Raw genomic sequence first — 17,691 nt, forward strand, 5'->3', positions numbered from 1 at the left:
GGGCGGTCTCGTACACACCTACCGATGGACAGATAAGTCTGCAGACATATCTGTCCATCGGATGTGCAGCACAGCCAATGCGATATGTCGGTGAACAACGACGTTCACCGACATATCACGGGTACACACTGCCCGATGGGCAGCAGATACATTGGCCAACCAATTGATCGGCCAATGTATCTGTCAGTGTGTACTCAGCTTTAGCCTCTACCACCTCTGATGGGAGGCTATTCCACTTATCTACTACCCTTTCTGTGAAGTAATATTTCCACAAATTTAATTTGCATCTACCTCCTCCCAGTCTCAGTGCTTGCTGTGTTTTAGTACCTCTCTTTGTTTGAAGAATGTCTCCCTCCTGCCCCTTGTTAAAACCCATGATAAATTTGAAAATTCTATCATGTCCCCGCTCTCCGTTCTCTGCTACAGACTATACATATTGAGATCTCTTAGTATTTCCTGGTAAGTTTTGTGAGTAGACCATGCACCATTTTAGTTGTCCTTCTTTGTACAGTCTCCAGAGATGTGGCCTCCAGAACTGAACACAGTATTCTAGATGAGGCCGTACCTTAAATCTAACCCTCCCATAACCCTAATGCTTACAATCAGGATGTCAGTGGTCGGGATTCTGGAGCCAGGACTCCGACTCCTGTCGGAATTGCAGCGCCGGTATTCTGACCGCTGGGATGCCGACTACATCACCTTTACATATGCTGAAACTTTACTCATCATTTTCCTAGTGATTAAATAAAAGTACTGCAGCTCCCTACTTCTCTCACTGATAAAAAGCAGACTAATTATAACAGTAAACTATTATGTCTCAAAATCTATTCTTTGCAACTCAACAGTACTACACTGGGCCGTATAAGCCTATCATAATGTATTTCTAACGTTCCCCCCCCCCATAGGAAGCAATAAATGTGAATTCAATAGGTGAAGCTGCCACAGAGGGGAGGGCGCAGACAGACAGATCAGGTCACTGTAGGAAAGGTAAACATCCCAGGTAAGACTGAGGACAGACTGTCAAGGACCAGGTGGCACTGAAGGAAGTGTTTGTTTCTGCTATTCAAGGGAGGACAAACAAAGGAGAAAGGAGCTTGTACCTTTGCCACTAGTAGACTCCATTGTATATAGGTAATCCATGTAGAGTGCCCCGAACCTCTGCGTTCCGGCTATCTCTGTGTAGGTCTCCTATCAACAAGGCAAAACAAACACAGCTCTAATTCCAGGACAAGAGAAGCCCCAGATTACACCAGGATAGACAAAGTATCAGAGACATCAGCATGTTTGGGTTGGAGTGTCAACACACAGAACAGCTTATCTGTACAAAAGAACAGATGTCATCCTAAGAACTCACCTTGTCAAGATAGGTAAAGAGACATCTATGGCAAGAAATATCCATACGTCTACTGGACATTCATCCCATCACCCTAATAACGGCTGGTTAATAAATACCTTTAACTGGTCGCCGATGCTTTGTTCGTCTTAGTATGGCATAAGGAATGTATTCAGATTTTTTTTTTTTCAAATGAATGAGGGTAAATCTATTAGCCTAGATATCACGTTACTCTGATATTATTGTTCTGGTAGTGGTGACCAACAGGGGCCGTGGACAGTAGGGAACAAGTAAGGTGGTAAGTGTGAGCACATCTCTTATATAGAACAAGCAGGATGTATAAATGTGGATATGTAGGACGAAACATTTGATACCACGAGGTACATACTCTAATTTCCACAAAGCTTACATCCCTACTCAGAGTACTCTGTGTAACTGTTTATACATAGATTGGCGACATGTTGGCCTAGACAGTAACAGATGGACATGCAAGGGTTGGCTGGGCCAAGATACTCTGTGCTGCTGTTAACATTTTAATGCCCATGATAAGCAATACTCCTAGGGATGGAAGCTAGAGCCAGTGACAACAGAGGCCCTGATTCAGAGCCGCTCGCTCTGAATCAGGGCCAGGCTATTTTTTTTTTTTGAACGGCCTCCTGGCGTTGGGAGCAGCCAGGAAGATGGTCGCGATGGTCAAGACCATCGCGACCATCGGGCTTGCGACGAGACCCTTGTGGTAGGGTCATATTGCCGCAAGCCCCAGAGAGATTTCCGCTTTAACAGAGCCGAAATCTCTCCCACTGACATCACTCGTGATGTCAGTGGGGCCGGCCCCAGACGGAGGCATTCACATGGGAACGCCTCCGTTTGGGCAGCCACTCTCCCGGCCCGCCCACCAAAGGGGACGTGCTGTCACTCAACATCGACAGCACGCCCCCTTTGTTGCGAGACCCAGAGCGACGGAGTGCCCGTCGCTATCCAGGTCTTGCGCATGCGCACGACGGAGCCGGCTCCGTTGTGCGCATGCGCACTGGCCCACCATCGACCCGGTTGCGACCAGGTCTGAATCAGTCCCAGAGTCCCAACCAACAAAGTGTTTGGGATAGTAGGTCCTCAGACTTGATTGGCATAAAAAAAAAAAAAAACCTCCCAAAACCCACTCCGGTGTTTGACTAAACTTTTGTTAGGCAGAAACCAACTTGTTATTTCGATAAGAGTAAACATGCCAGGTTTCCCTCAACGTCACAACACTGTTCTCACAGCCTGTGCCAGGGGCTCGGCGATTAAGGCAAACATCAGGGGACAATCCAGACATCCTTGACTAGTGCTTCTATGTATCACAAAGAGAATGAAGATAGTGGTTTGGTGCCTTAATCAATCAGGACGAAGATGGCAATCGCTTGCACAGGGTTTACAGTGATGCCAAAAGTAGGACTGTATTCAAGTTCCTCTTTCAACTAACAAATAGGTTCTCTAAAAAGGTGTTAATAGTATAAGGGATAGCTTTAAGAATTATTGAGATATCATCACTGATATTGGTCAGGGTACATCAGAGCTAGTACTAGCCATAGCAAAGCAGACTGGTATAATCTTACTGTAAAAATGAGATGTTAGAAAATAAACAGATATAAACTTTTTGCAGGTGACGGGTCCTTGAAAACATTTTGAAACCACTCTTCTAAAGCTGGCTGCTCCAGACGTGCAGCCTGATCACTGGATGTGTGGCCAAATTAGACGGGTCAGGCCGAGCGGCCAGGTACCATGAGACGCCGTCAGATGAGGACTACCGACACATAGACAAAGTAGTCTCCGGGAAACTGTATATGCAGATGAGAAAGATTGAGATCCACGTACGCACGGATTACAGATTGACTAAAGCACAATAAGTGCTTAGCTTTGGTCTTTGCTCCTCCACACTTTCATCTCTAGGTATATATTTATTTTTCCGTGAGCAGGAGAACTACACCTGCAAGCATAACGCGCTAAGACACAAAAAGTAACAGTAATGGTACAGGCAAAATCAGACAATTCATTATCTAAAAACAAAAAACAGCATCTACCTTAAAGTTCAGACATCTGACTGCTTTATACTTTATTTAAATAAAAAAAATAAAAGGGAGGACAGAACAGAATGGAATGATTTTGGTTTACCACACATTTTAACCGAGTGGGTTCCCACCGCATTCCACTTGTGTCTGGGAACATCAGAACCCTGTCATGTTCAATTTGGCCGGTGCTGGCGGGCATTAGTGAAAAATTACCAGGCTAAAAAACGAGAAAGTTCTTTTCCATGGAGTCAAGAAAAGAAATGGTAGGATAGTTAGGATTAGAGACATCAAATAGAATGAAACCCAGAGATCTGACCGTGGATAAAGCAATTTTCAGTGAAATTACACACACTCCCTGCCAGGTAGGATGCCCCCATTTGCACTGGGTAATGTGACAACATGGAAAGCAGACGGAAATGTTTTCTTAGGACTCTCTTGCGGTCAGGATTTTCTTTCCACACAAGATTGCGGCATGCACACAGTATTGTGAACAAATCTCCAGGATAAGATGCAGTAAGGACGACCAAAAGTTGTTGACTCGATGTGTACAGAAACTAACTAGGCCACAGTGCTTTTATATAGTAATAAAAAAAAAAATCTAAAGTGGCATAAATAATTCAACAGCAAAAAGCTCCGATGTGGCCTCTAATACCCCTTATTATGACCAAGTGGCAAGTGATGCCACAATCTGCAATCAAGCCTATTAATTGCAATTAATGGAAACTTTAATCAAGTGTAATTTACAGTGATTGGCATCTCTTTTTATTTTATTTTGTTACTTAGGGCCTGATTCAGGGATGGTTATTAATCCCGTCGCAGTTGCGCTTTTTATCGCAGCTCTGAGAAGTTATGCCAACGCCACAGCCATTGTAGGTTATACAGAGACTCCACCCACAGGCTGTCTCTCTAATCCGCCGCTAGCGTACAAAAACGCACCACCGAACTTCTATGGCTGCTTAGAATGTCCGTAGGAAGAAGGCCGCCGTGGCAAATGCAGCCACGTAAAAAGACGCAGTCGCTGGCAGCGACACGCACACAAAATAGGAGTGACGCGCATGCGTTTTGCTAGCCAACCCCCCCCTTACCTCCAATAAACGCACACTTATTGTAAATCATTCTGCGTCCAAATACTCACTACGGCCGCGTCTGTAAACAATCCTGACATATGCGCAGTGCGACTCGGAGGCACGTGTGGTACAAAACGCATCTACCAATTGTACTAACATCGGCAGATTGTCCACCCCTGAATCAGGCCCTTACTTACTATATAGAAGATGCGTGATATGCAGGAAATTATATATGGGATAGGGAGACGTCACAGAGGAGCTCAGTGGCGACGTAAAAAGACAAGCCTGCTTTGTTTGGTATACGATCTATTATTTTATTGCTCCTTACAAGAAAATCAAATAAAAAGGAAAGCTGTGACGAATATGTTTAAAACTGAAATAGTGCCATGTCATGCAGTAACCAGAGCTCTGCAAATACAATGAATAGTGCTGTGAGGTAATATGGGGACACTGCCTGCCATGTACGGAGATCCATACTGAGCACTGTGCGGGCGCATTCCAACAGCCAGGAAACTAGTCACTATGGTCACAGCCATTAGCCAGAGACCGGCAGTTGTCTGTGCCAATCTACTGGATATAACGGCACTATGAGGTGCATAAAGCACAACACCACAGGATGTTAAGAGTGATGACACAGGATCTTAGTAAATGGATAGGCTGCACTCTCATTCATATACATTCAGCAGACAAAATGGCTGCCACTACAGGTAAGGCACACGTACATTTTGAATGGCAGCCTAATCTTAAGGCTGCTTACACATGGTGAAATTGGGGGTCTAGTGGGTTTCTTGCATGAAAATACAGACCTTATGGGACGAAGAGTCTAAAATAAACTCCGCTCTAATTCCATTATTTTCTGGACTTCTGTAGTCAAACAATGAGTTTGTGAGATAGGTGTTTCCTTTGTTGGTTAAATTCTCCCCACAGGTAAAGAAACAGGCTTCCTGCAGAGACAAGAAACATAGCGCCCATAAAATATATATATATATATATATATATATATATATATATATATATATATATATATATATATATATATATATAATGTATTACAGAATATTCTGGACTGAATTTAGTATTGTACCATGAATGCCAATGATAGAGGACCTACAGGATGTAGGCAACACGTTGAAGCTTACAATGTTGATATCACAATGTTGAAACTTATGATGTCGACACTGTTAAGATGTCGTCATTGAACATGTCGGCGTGTGCAGAATGTCAATATGTGAACAGCTAACATTCGGCACAGACCGGCAGCAGAGGGTTAGGGTTAGGGTTAGGCTGCAGGTTAGATATACTCATCTCTTCAAGTCCTTTTCAGATGACTGCCGGACCCAGAAGACTACGCTGTAGCCGCCAAACGTTTTGACAACAGTCTAATCATGTCGACAGTTCATCAGTGTCGACATTATAAATGTCAACAAAATATACCACACCCATGACTTCAAACACAATGCATATATACATGTACCGCAGGAGTGCATTCTTTTAAAAAATATAAACATTATAGGTGGGACATTTTTCTACAAAAAATAGACTGCCTGCCGGAAAAAAAAAAAACTTAAATTTTTTTTTTCTTTTTTAAATTAAGCACTCATCCATTTAATTGTTCTGCGCTGTTGGGGTCACAGATGAAATCAGGCTGAGAGCCCAGCCCGAGAACAGATGGTAACATTTCCTCTGTTTGCTCCGCCCCTTTCTGAACCATCACGCAACTCCAGGCCCTCAGTTCAAACTCCTTTCAAAGTCCCAGCGTGGTAGGAATTGATGTTGGGACTTTGGGGATTGAAGAAACACACAAGTCGCCTACACACTGCACAGGTCGTTTATGAAGAACTTGGCTTTGCCAGATGCTCTAGCCAGCGTATTTCAACGTGCATGCCTAACATCTGCTATCAGAGGACCCCTCCAGAAACCAGAAGAGCAGGTCTGTGGCGAGGCAGGAAAATCGCCAGAGGTGTACTGTGTAAAAACGTAATAACCAGATCATAGGAGGACCTTGCCCAACCTCATTAAATATAATAAACGTTCATTTTTTCGCCTTAAATACTGCTTCATTTAGCCTCATTCACAGCTCATATTTATCATAGTGTCATTATTACATGTGGTAATTACACTGCTCGCAAGGCACATGAAAAAGCACCTCTACTGCATTGCGAGGTGCAAAATGTATATCATTAGGAGCAATAGGACGAGAACAAACAGCTCTTGAGTGAGTAATATATCATGGAGATAATATATTTATTTTTCCAATTTCAATCACAATTTAACATTTTACAGCAGTGATTCTCAACTTCAGTCCTCAACCATTCACAACAGGTATTGTTTTCTGGATTTCTCTCTGTGGAAACAGGTGGGAAAATCGCTGATCCAGCAAAATAGATCAACTCACCTGTTCATGAGTGAAGAAATCCACAAAACATGACCTGTTGGTGGTACTTGAGGACTGGACAATCGATTTACAGCACAGTTTGTTATTTCATACAATAAATGTGTCACTATGGCTGTATATATAGCGTTCGTACTTACAGAATCCGCTCTGTTTGTGTTCTCCTCAAAGTCTTTTATCCCCATAATTCCTTTTAGACACACGACTTGACTACCAACAAAACCAACCTGGCAATCAAAAAATGGTTCTCCCTTCATAAGAACCTGTGTGGAAAAGAAAATATTCTTATAAAATGTAAAATGTCATTTTTTAAGTTTAGTGTACATAAAGTTATATTTATTCTATGTTGCATACAGTATGTAACCTACATTTAATATCTTCCACCAGTGACCGAGCAGGGCGGGCACTGTGCCCTGGGCCGGCCCCGCCACCTGAACAGGGCGTGGGTCCACCAATGCCGGGAAGTACAGCACTGCCTCAGGATGCTTCAGACGGCATTAGAAGCTCTGGGGAGCTTTGCAATCAGACGCCATAGCTCATGGCCCCAGCATGCTGTCCATCCTGACGATATTGTCAGGTTGTGCAGGTTCGGGAATGAGGGAGGGCGGCATCCTTCAGTGTGGGCTCAATGTTCACTGCACAATATAATGAACGATTTTGTTATAGTGCTTTGGTCGTGTAATAATAATTTTATTTATATAGCGCTTTTCTCCCATAGGACTCAAAGTCACTTTACAGACATCAGAAAACATGGTACATTGTGCAATAGAAAACCACACCGAGATAATTAAAATCAACCAAAACCTAGAGAGCACAAAAAGCATATTGCAGGTTTGGTGCAGACATTTTGGGAAATAACATCCATGGGTTATATATTCCACCCACAAAGGTACCAAATGAGGCAGCCGTCTTGGGCGCACTACGTAGGATTACCCTGGGTGGAATAGGTTACGCCTAGAAGACATGACACAAAATGGGTGGTTGCAGCATCCTGATGCTAGGAGTAGGGTCCCAACATAATAGTCAGGTCCATGTATTTTTCATCCCATCCACGAGTGTACCAGGTGAGGAAGCCATGGTGGGCACACTACGAAGGTTACACTGTGGGAGATAAACCATACAGGGACCCAAGGAATATATGGGAAAACTGACACATGTGTGGCAGTATGATATACCCTTTGTGAATAGATCCACATGAAGTACATCCTGCCCATGGAGGATGCTCTTCAGTGGATGTATAGCACACCAGTATATCATACAGTGGATGTATATAGCACACCGGTATATCATACAGTGGATGTGTATAGCACACCGGTATATCATACAGTGGATGTGTATAGCACACCGGTATATCATACAGTGGATGTATATAGCACACCGGTATAGCATACAGTGGATGTATAGCACACCGGTATAGCATACAGTGGATGTATATAGCACACCGGTATAGCATACAGTGGATGTATATAGCACACCGGTATAGCATACAGTGGATGTATATAGCACACCGGTATAGCATACAGTGGATGTATATAGCACACCGGTATAGCATACAGTGGATGTATATAGCACACCGGTATAGCATACAGTGGATGTATATAGCACACCGGTATAGCATACAGTGGATGTATATAGCACACCGGTATAGCATACAGTGGATGTATATAGCACACCGGTATAGCATACAGTGGATGTATATAGCACACCGGTATAGCATACAGTGGATGTATATAGCACACCGGTATAGCATACAGTGGATGTATATAGCACACCGGTATAGCATACAGTGGATGTATATAGCACACCGGTATAGCATACAGTGGATGTATATAGCACACCGGTATAGCATACAGTGGATGTATATAGCACACCGGTATAGCATACAGTGGATGTATATAGCACACCGGTATAGCATACAGTGGATGTATATAGCACACCGGTATAGCATACAGTGGATGTATATAGCACACCGGTATAGCATACAGTGGATGTATAGCACACCGGTATAGCATACAGTGGATGTATATAGCACACCGGTATAGCATACAGTGGATGTATAGCACACCGGTATAGCATACAGTGGATGTATAGCACACCGGTATAGCATACAGTGGATGTATAGCACACCGGTATAGCATACCAGTATAGCATACAGTGGATGTATAGCACACCAGTATATCATACAGTGGATGTATAGCACACCAGTATATCATACATTGGAGGTATAGCACACCAGTATAGCATACAGTGGATGTATATAGCACACCAGTATATCATACAGTGGATGTATATAGCACACCAGTATATCATACAGTGGATGTATATAGCACACCAGTATATCATACAGTGGATGTATATAGCACACCAGTATATCATACAGTGGATGTATATAGCACACCAGTATATCATACAGTGGATGTATATAGCACACCAGTATATCATACAGTGGATGTATATAGCACACCAGTATATCATACAGTGGATGTATATAGCACACCAGTATATCATACAGTGGATGTATATAGCACACCAGTATATCATACAGTGGATGTATATAGCACACCAGTATATCATACAGTGGATGTATATAGCACACCAGTATATCATACAGTGGATGTATATAGCACACCAGTATATCATACAGTGGATGTATATAGCACACCAGTATATCATATAGTGGATGTATATAGCACACCAGTATATCATACAGTGGATGTATATAGCACACCAGTATATCATACAGTGGATGTATATTGCACACCGGTATATCATACAGTGGAGGTATAGCACACCAGTATAGCATACAGTGGATGTATAGCACACCGGTATAGCATACAGTGGGTGTATAGCACACCAGTATATCATACAGTAGGGTGGAAGTACATTTTACATAACAGGGAATAGTAAATACAGCAAACAGTGCTGCAGTTCGGGCATGAGATTTACAGGTGATGAAACATGTGAAATATGAAATGCACTGAATGAATAGATCCACGTGTTTGTTCATCCTGCCCAAGAATGAACCATCCGAGGCAGCCATGTGGGGTGCACTATGTAGGTTACATCTGGCAGGGTGTGCAAGTAGCGGAAGTATAACGTCCAGGTGGAGAAAAAAATAAAAAAGAATAAATGGTGACTGCATTTTAAGTTAAAACCATGTTAAACTTAATCAGAAATTAAAAAATGATAGAGTGCTCTGCCAAAAGCCATAACGTCTCCTGCGCTCGAGTGTGTGGGTTTGTCACATCCAGCAGTTTGTGGAGTTCGATTTGGCTGCAGTATGAGACAGCAGCCGAACCCAGTGCGCTTATTGGTTTTCTGTTAATAACATCTGAATGATTTTCCGTTGCCATACTATGTTATGGCGATGTAATAAGATGTTAGCAGATTAAGTAGAGAAAAGTGCACAAGTAGTTTCTGGGACTGTCAGAAGCAATAGTGAAAAATGTGTTTTCGTCAGTCGAGTTATTCTGAAACTTATGAATGGTAAACTATTTGCAACAAAGATGTTAACAGTTGAAAAAGAGGCTTTCAAAGAAGTTATAAAGACATTTCTAGTGAACAGTAAGGACCCTGACTCTAAATGTATCATGGTAGACATGCTAATGAAATACAAAGACTTGGGTTGCTCGATGAGTTTAAAGGTGCACTTCCTGAATTCTCATTCGTTTAAAATTTTTTCCCGAAAAAATCTTGGCGCTGTAAGTGAAGAGAAGGGGGAAAGATTTCAACAAAATATCAAGGAGATAGAACACAGATCCCAGGGTAGGTGGAATGCCGACATGACTGCGGACTACTGCTGGATGCTGCACAGAGACGAGCCGCAAGCTTTCTACAAGAGAAAAAGTACTAAACAGGAGCTTTGAGGGAAAAGGAAAAGTATAAGGACTTGTAAATGTGCATTAAACTGTTTTTAATGTTTTTTACAACTTCAGAATGGATCAATCATTTTGCGCATAAAACTAATTTTAATATTTTTTCCCAAGGGAACGCCTACCGTCAGAAGCCGGCCCACTGACATCACTAGTGATGTCAGTGGGAGTGATTTTGGCTCTGATAGAGCCAAAATCACTCCGGGCCTTGCGTTTGAGAAACTCAACCGCAGGCTCCGGCTCGCAGTGGCGATGGTCGCGACCATCAACCTGCACGCTCGTATAGGCTGTGGGTGGTGACCCACAGCTATACGAGCGTCCAGGAGGACGCTCCATAATTATGGAGGACGGCCCTCATTCAGAGCGTGCGCTCTGCTCAGAGCGTCCGGCTCTGAATGAGGGCCCTTGTGTGATAGAGAAATTTGGTGGTCATATTTGAAATCCGAATGCCAAAAACCATAAAAATCAGTCATCAAATTGCAGATAATTTTCAAGGACCCTAATTATTCAGGCCTGTGTTATTTAGACTTTAAAATTAATATTACCCTTCTTACATAGCGTGTAAGCAGAGCATTATTCTATTACATGCAAGTTTTAATAAAATGTGTATTTTTTTTTTTTATTATATTGAATAAATGTTCATGCAGGCATCTGAGACTTTATAAGATTTGTATTTATATATAAGTGTACAAGCGCCGGCATTCCTCTCTCCGTTTTGCACATAAGAGATGTCCTTTGCTCTCTTTTATCTAGCAGCTATAATATACTCAATTATAGATTACATTTATGTAACAGATATTACAAGAAAACTTGCACTAAAGCTGGGTACACACTGCCTGATATATTGGCTAATCAATTGATCGGACAATATATTGTTACTTGATTGGCGGGTGTGTACAAACGATATGTCTGTGAACGACATCGTTCAGACATATCGAGTCGGCCATGCTGCACAGCCGATGCCCAATATATCTGTAGATATATTGGTACATCGTTCTGTATGTATGGCCGACCCGCCTGGTTGGGCCGGGTTATTTTAATCAGTTCTCTGAAGTATGCGTGGGAGCAGCAGTGTGCGGTGGCGTGGGACAGGAGTTTCGGCGTGGTCCAGGTAAGTAGATGACAGGGAGGGAGGGGGGAAAGTGCTGGAGGGGCGGCAGATGTAAGGCTGGAGGGAGCTGTCAACGGGAGCCCCGGCCAGCGTGCGACAGGACCTGTGGGGTAGGCGGAAGGCTGGGTAAGAGGGAGCAGACAGTGAGTGCAGATCCAGAAGTCCGCGTGGGAGCAGCAGTGTGCGGCGGGGTGGGACAGGAGTTTCAGCGCGGTACTCCGTAGCTGAAGGTAATTAGATTATGGGGGGGGGGGGGTGAGTGAGCTGTGGACTCTGTGGAGAGGGGGAGAAGGGTGCAGTTGCTGCCGTCAGAGCTGTGACTTGGGGAGGGGTTGCAGGTGCTGCTGCCTGAGCTGTGACCTTTGGAGGGGTGTGGGGTGCAGGAGTCTGAGCTATGACATGGGAAGGGGTGCAGGTGCTGCTGTCTGAGTTGTGACCTTTGGAGGGGTGTGGGGTGCAGGAGTCTCAGCTATGACATGGGAAGGGGTGCGGGTGCTGCTGTCAGAGCTATGACTTGTGGAGGGGGGAGTGTGTGCAAGTATTGGATCTGTGACCTGGGCATGAGGATGTTGTGAACATTAGGAGGCCGGGTCAGAGGGAGAAGAAAGCGGGAGCCACAGTCAACCTAAAACTTCCACTGTCACTGTACAAATCCCTTTGGACCGTTTCTGTGCAATGTACTGCGGGGGCCGGTGTGTGCAAGGTACTGCGGGGGGCGGTGTGTGCAAGGTACTGCGGGGGCCGGTGTGTGCAAGGTACTGCGGGGGCCGGTGTGTGCAAGGTACTGTTGGCTCTATGGAATGCCAGCCCATTATGTAAACTGAAAGAAGATTTTGGCCCATTTCACAACAGATATATCTTTAGATGGCAGATGATGGTTGGTCAGTGTGTAACGTATGAACAACCACCATCTGCAGATATATCTTTCAGGTGTGTACCCAGCATAAGGGCAATAAATGTTTCTCTATCAATCCAAAATCTGTTTTGATTAATGTGGTATTATCATCTTTATTTCCCTAGCAGAATACACAGGGAATAGTATCCAAGAGAAAAAAACAATAGTACATTTCACAGTAACTGAGTAGTTTTCAAACTGATAGACTAGAATTAATATACAGCGTATCTCCTAATGTTGGAGGTCTTGACAGCGGTTCAGGGTGTTGGGCCACGGCCTGCTGGGGGTGTGGCCAGACCTCCAGTGGGCGTTTTTAGTAGAACAGCAATTTGCATGACGTACGCTGTGGAGACACCTGCAGCTATGCAATAGCTCCAAGCTTCATCTGCATGATTGCATGACACTCCTCAAACTAGGGAAGTGTGTATTGTTCATAAGAGCTTACATTGTAGGGGAATATAGGAGGACACAAGAAGACAGAGGGAAGCACAGCTGTGGGGGGCAGAGACTGGAGCTATAGAAAGAAAGGCGGAAGGCTTGATTGAAAAAGTTAGTGCTTGGTTTGTAGGGGAGTAAAGAGTCTGAACCTCTGCAAACGACCGGCAGAGGGGGGCAGCAGAGGGGGGCAGCAGAGGGGGGCAGCAGATGTGTGGAAGAGAGATAGAAAAATGAGACGGGCAGCAGTGTTGAGAATGGATTGCAAATGGGCAAGGTGGAATGCAGTAGCTCAGAGAGGCGGGAGGTGACAAGATCATTGATGAGATTTAATAGCTCCCGGGGAGAGAAAGGGCCTGAATCTGAGATATTACGGAGGTGGAAGCAGCAGGATTGGGAGAGGGACAGATAGTGGGGTGATATAGGAGAAGGTGGACTGAAGCATAACATGTAGACAGCGGACTAGCATTATAGAGAAAAGGGGGGATATTGTCAAGGGGATCGGTATGATTTACCAACGGACGCATGTCCAAATACAGACGCCAGAAGACCAGCACCAGTGAAGATCCCGACTGCGCTAAAGGTAAGTATAAACTAACCTAACCCCCTTGCCTAACCCTAACCCTCCCTTAGGGGTGCCTAACCCTAACCTCCCCCCAAATGCCTAACCCTAACCCCCTTCTAAGTGCCTAAACCTAACCCCCCCTTCCCCGCTGCCTAACCCTAACCTCCCCCCAAATGCCTAACCCTAACCCCCTTCTAAGTGCCTAAACCTAACCCCCCCTTCCCCGCTGCCTAACCCTAACCTCCACCTGGGGGTGCCTAACCCTAACCCCCCCTTCCCCAGCCTAACCCTAACCTTCCCGGGGGGTGCCTAACCTTAAGTCTCCTCCGAGAGCCCCTAACCCTCCCCCCGCGGCTGTCCGCGCCCAGCTTACCTTCAATCGGGATGCCAGCTAAGGTAAAATGACAGGCGTCATTAGACTCTTGTCAGGATTACACAGTCGGGATGCCGACGGTTGGCATTTAGACCGTCAGCATCCCGACTGCAGACCTTGTCAACAGAGGGGTAGAGCAGAGAGGATTTTAGAGGGGATGGGGGGAATAAGAGTTCAGTTTTATGGATGTTAAGTTTTAGGAAGCGTTGGGTTAGATGCACTCTTTTATAGATCATACATTTGATCTTTGCTGGGTCGAGTCTATGCAGGCCGTTTATTTGCACCAGCCCTGACTAACAAATCACATATATGAGGTCATTAGGGTGTAACTGGATAGTGCACAGGCCTTTCTGATGGAGACAGCACTGATTTTTCTGTATGTACAGTAGTTTCTAAAGAAAGTTATTAATTTTCTACCTGTCAAATAGCAGCAACCGAGCATTTCTCAGCTTTTAACAAGCAAGTTACGGCAAAAGTAGTCGGTGTTACACCAGTGAGCCTATAGTATGCAGCATAGTTATATATTTATATAATAAGGCATAATCATTTATAAGTGGAGATACATATACACATTTATATATGCACTAGTTAGCAGCCTAGGTAGAACGAGGACACGCTGGCCACACTGGAAGCCGAAGGCTCAGGTAGGGACAGTTAGGTTCGCTTGCTTTGGACTTAACATACCACTGCACGTTTGCCTGGACCTGCCTTACATGTCTTTTAAAAGGGCCTAAACATTATATATGGTTTCAGTGATGTCTATGTTTATGTTGTCTTCTGTTTGTCCCCTTTTTCTTTCTTTTATTCAGTTTTTCTATTTTAACATATTTAGGATACCTTATTTAGCATCAGCTCTCATTTTTATCTTCCCTTAAACTAGTTAGCAGCCTGTCAAAATGACGGAAAAGTCCTGTTTGAGCGCTGAAACGCGTAACTTTTCGGTCATTTCTGTTCGCCAGCTCGGGGGGCTGGGAGTAGAAATGACAGCACCGGTAGCTGTGCGCACCCAAACGGAGCAACAATTGAATAGCTCCAGCGTGCGCCATCTAGTGGATGTCAGCATGAATTCACTTGAATTCCACCAAATAGAGGTGAGGAGCAGTGTTCGCTATATATATATATATATATATATATATATATATATATATATATATATATACACACACACATATATATACACATGCATATGTATACACACACACAGTTAATGACACCATCGTTATTAGTCACCAATAACTAACATGGACTGCTTTATAACATAAACGATATGTTATTTTTCTATTGATTTCCTTTAACTCAAGTTAATATTGCTTGGAATTAAAGCGCTAGCTTGCTTTAGCCAGATCACTCATACAGACACACAGGCTTACTCACCACACTCAGGGCCTGATTCTATAAGGATCGTAACTGCAAAGCTACACGCAGGCATATACTGTAGTGTGTAGTGCACGCAGGCAGCTTTGCCATTGCGATCCTTGCAGATATGGTAATGCAGCAGGAAGCATCACGCCTCCTGCGCATTACTTATCAGAGCTGCGTTATCCAACGCAGCATCAGATAATCTGCGCAACATCGTCCGGCTGCGGTGACCCATGTGGTCCCGCAGCCGGCCGCCGCTTAGAGGAAGAGGCCAAGAAATCTCCACCAGCCAATGGAGATCCTGGCTTCTTCCCTCCCCCCGCAACGGCAGCGAAACGCCTCCATTTCAGGAAACGGAGGGCATCACCACCCCCTCGCCGCCCACAAAAAGCAGCAGACTGTCAAGCAGCCAGTCTACGAGCGTGTTAGCAGGACCTATTCTGTACCAATTCCCGAACATCGGGAATCTGCGTTGAGCAGTGCACTAGTGAGCGCTGCTGAATCAGGCCCTCAGTCATTTCCATGGACAGAGCAATGTTACTAGTCACAGAAAGCAACTATGGAGTGTGAAAACTTTTACTATAGCTCCTGTAGCTAGAATCATGAAGAACGAGGGGTGCCTGGAGTAGCTATAGGTGATGTTTTTACAATAATTTTTGAATATTTAGTTTATAAAGCTCTAGTTATTGTCTTTTCTTAGGTTGGCACACTCAGACGTTGAGAAATGTGGTGAGAGCAGAATTACCTCAATAGTGGTCCCTTCCTGCTCCCAGCGTAGGACCTCTCTGGACTTCACCTTCTGTGGACTGTAATAGCTGCTCTCGGCTTGCATTTCCGTAAGCTGGAAAACAAGATGACACACACCTTCATGCCGTCCAGTGCTGGCGTTACAGAGAGGCAATCTGTCATTACTAGGCTGCATTGATGAAGACAAATGAAAGTTCACTGTTGGCTGAAGTGTATTATTGGACAGGAAACAGGTGCAACGAAACAGCTGCAAGACATTAGCCTCACCACTGCAAAGGAGGCCGACGTTACATGTACCAAGTGTAATGTTAAAGTGGTTCAGGAGTGGGTCCAGTCAACGATAGGCCTTTCATTTACTATCACCTCTTCTCTCAACGCTGCGTTTATACATGGGATGAAAAATGGCTGGCTGTCATAAAGCAACACTAGTATGGCGCGTAGCTCTTCACATTCTGCTACACGTCTTGCAGATCATCTACAGTGTGGATTGACTACCTGACAATAAGTTGGGCGGTAGTCAGTCACTGAGCTCTTCTTATAAATCTTTATGTCCACATCTGTCATGACATTAACAGCATATACCGTATGCAGAATTAGCAATGGAAGAGAGAAACTCGGAACGCAGGTGTTCCCAGTTACGGGGTCCCCAGCCACTCAGGATTATAGAAACGAGAGCTGCATTCTGGGAAAACAAGTCTGGCTTGTGAATCAGTCGTTTTGCTCTGTAATATTGTATTTTATACATACAGCTAAAATATTATGCTAAGTACAGAGTTTCCTCTTTATCCAAATCGGAACATGGGACAAAACTGGCAATTAGGGTTAAAAAATAAGGATGGTGATAAAAAGAAAATACGAGGCCTGGCTCATGTTATCAAGTTCACCTTCTCCAAGATAAATCTGTTATTCTGTTTCACGGTAGCAATGGCTTTCGAAGAATATATTATCGATGGTTGATGGTTTTACACAAACATGTGATGGATTAGTCATCGATAGGTGAGTGCGGGGCATGCAACATCGGTCACCAACATCGATGGCACGATACCAAAGTATTAAAAAATAAAAAATTACCATTGTCCATGGACCATTGATGGTTGATCGCCATCCCTATATATCCAGGGTAAGAACATGTTAACACAAGTTTAGATGGGGGAATTCAATTCTTTGTTTGAGCACGACAGAGCAATTCAATTGTAAAGCCGGTTACACACGAAGCGGTGTGTACCGGTACGATCCCTCATTCCGTCCTTCATTACCTGCCATGGGGTCACATGCGATAACGTCGCATGGACATGCAGCACGGCCGTCGGACGATACCGCATGAAACCGTGAGAGCCCGCATATAGGCCATACACACTGAGCGATACCGCATATACTGTATGTTGTTCCGTTTCGGCCAGAAACTACGTATCGTGCCGACATCGCCTCAGTGTGTACCTAGCTTTACTCTGTTCGGGCACATACAGCAGCGGGAGCACACATTACTGATCACAG

The 17,691-nt window shown here is 44.3% G+C and overlaps 1 protein-coding gene across 6 annotated transcripts in view; it reads right to left on the reverse strand.

Annotated features, from left to right (window-relative positions):
* VPS13B (vacuolar protein sorting 13 homolog B) overlaps positions 1-17,691 on the reverse strand; it is a 1,086,122-nt gene that overhangs the window by 931,794 nt on the left and 136,637 nt on the right. For all 6 annotated transcript variants that reach the window (XR_015869381.1, XM_088442693.1, XM_088442694.1 and 3 more), the window contains exons 9-12: positions 16,196-16,291; positions 6,981-7,103; positions 5,255-5,392; positions 1,101-1,188 (exon numbers count right to left, since the gene is read on the reverse strand). Coding sequence is in view for 5 of the 6 variants with exons in the window: in XM_088442693.1 (XP_088298819.1) it covers positions 1,101-1,188; positions 5,255-5,392; positions 6,981-7,103; positions 16,196-16,291 (445 nt within the window). In the remaining variant the exon portion in view is untranslated. The remainder of the gene's footprint in view (positions 1-1,100; positions 1,189-5,254; positions 5,393-6,980; positions 7,104-16,195; positions 16,292-17,691) is intronic.

Source organism: Taudactylus pleione, unplaced genomic scaffold, assembly GCF_031769625.1.
Source record: "Taudactylus pleione unplaced genomic scaffold, aTauple2 ptg000314l, whole genome shotgun sequence".
Taxonomy (NCBI): Eukaryota; Metazoa; Chordata; class Amphibia; order Anura; family Myobatrachidae; genus Taudactylus; species Taudactylus pleione.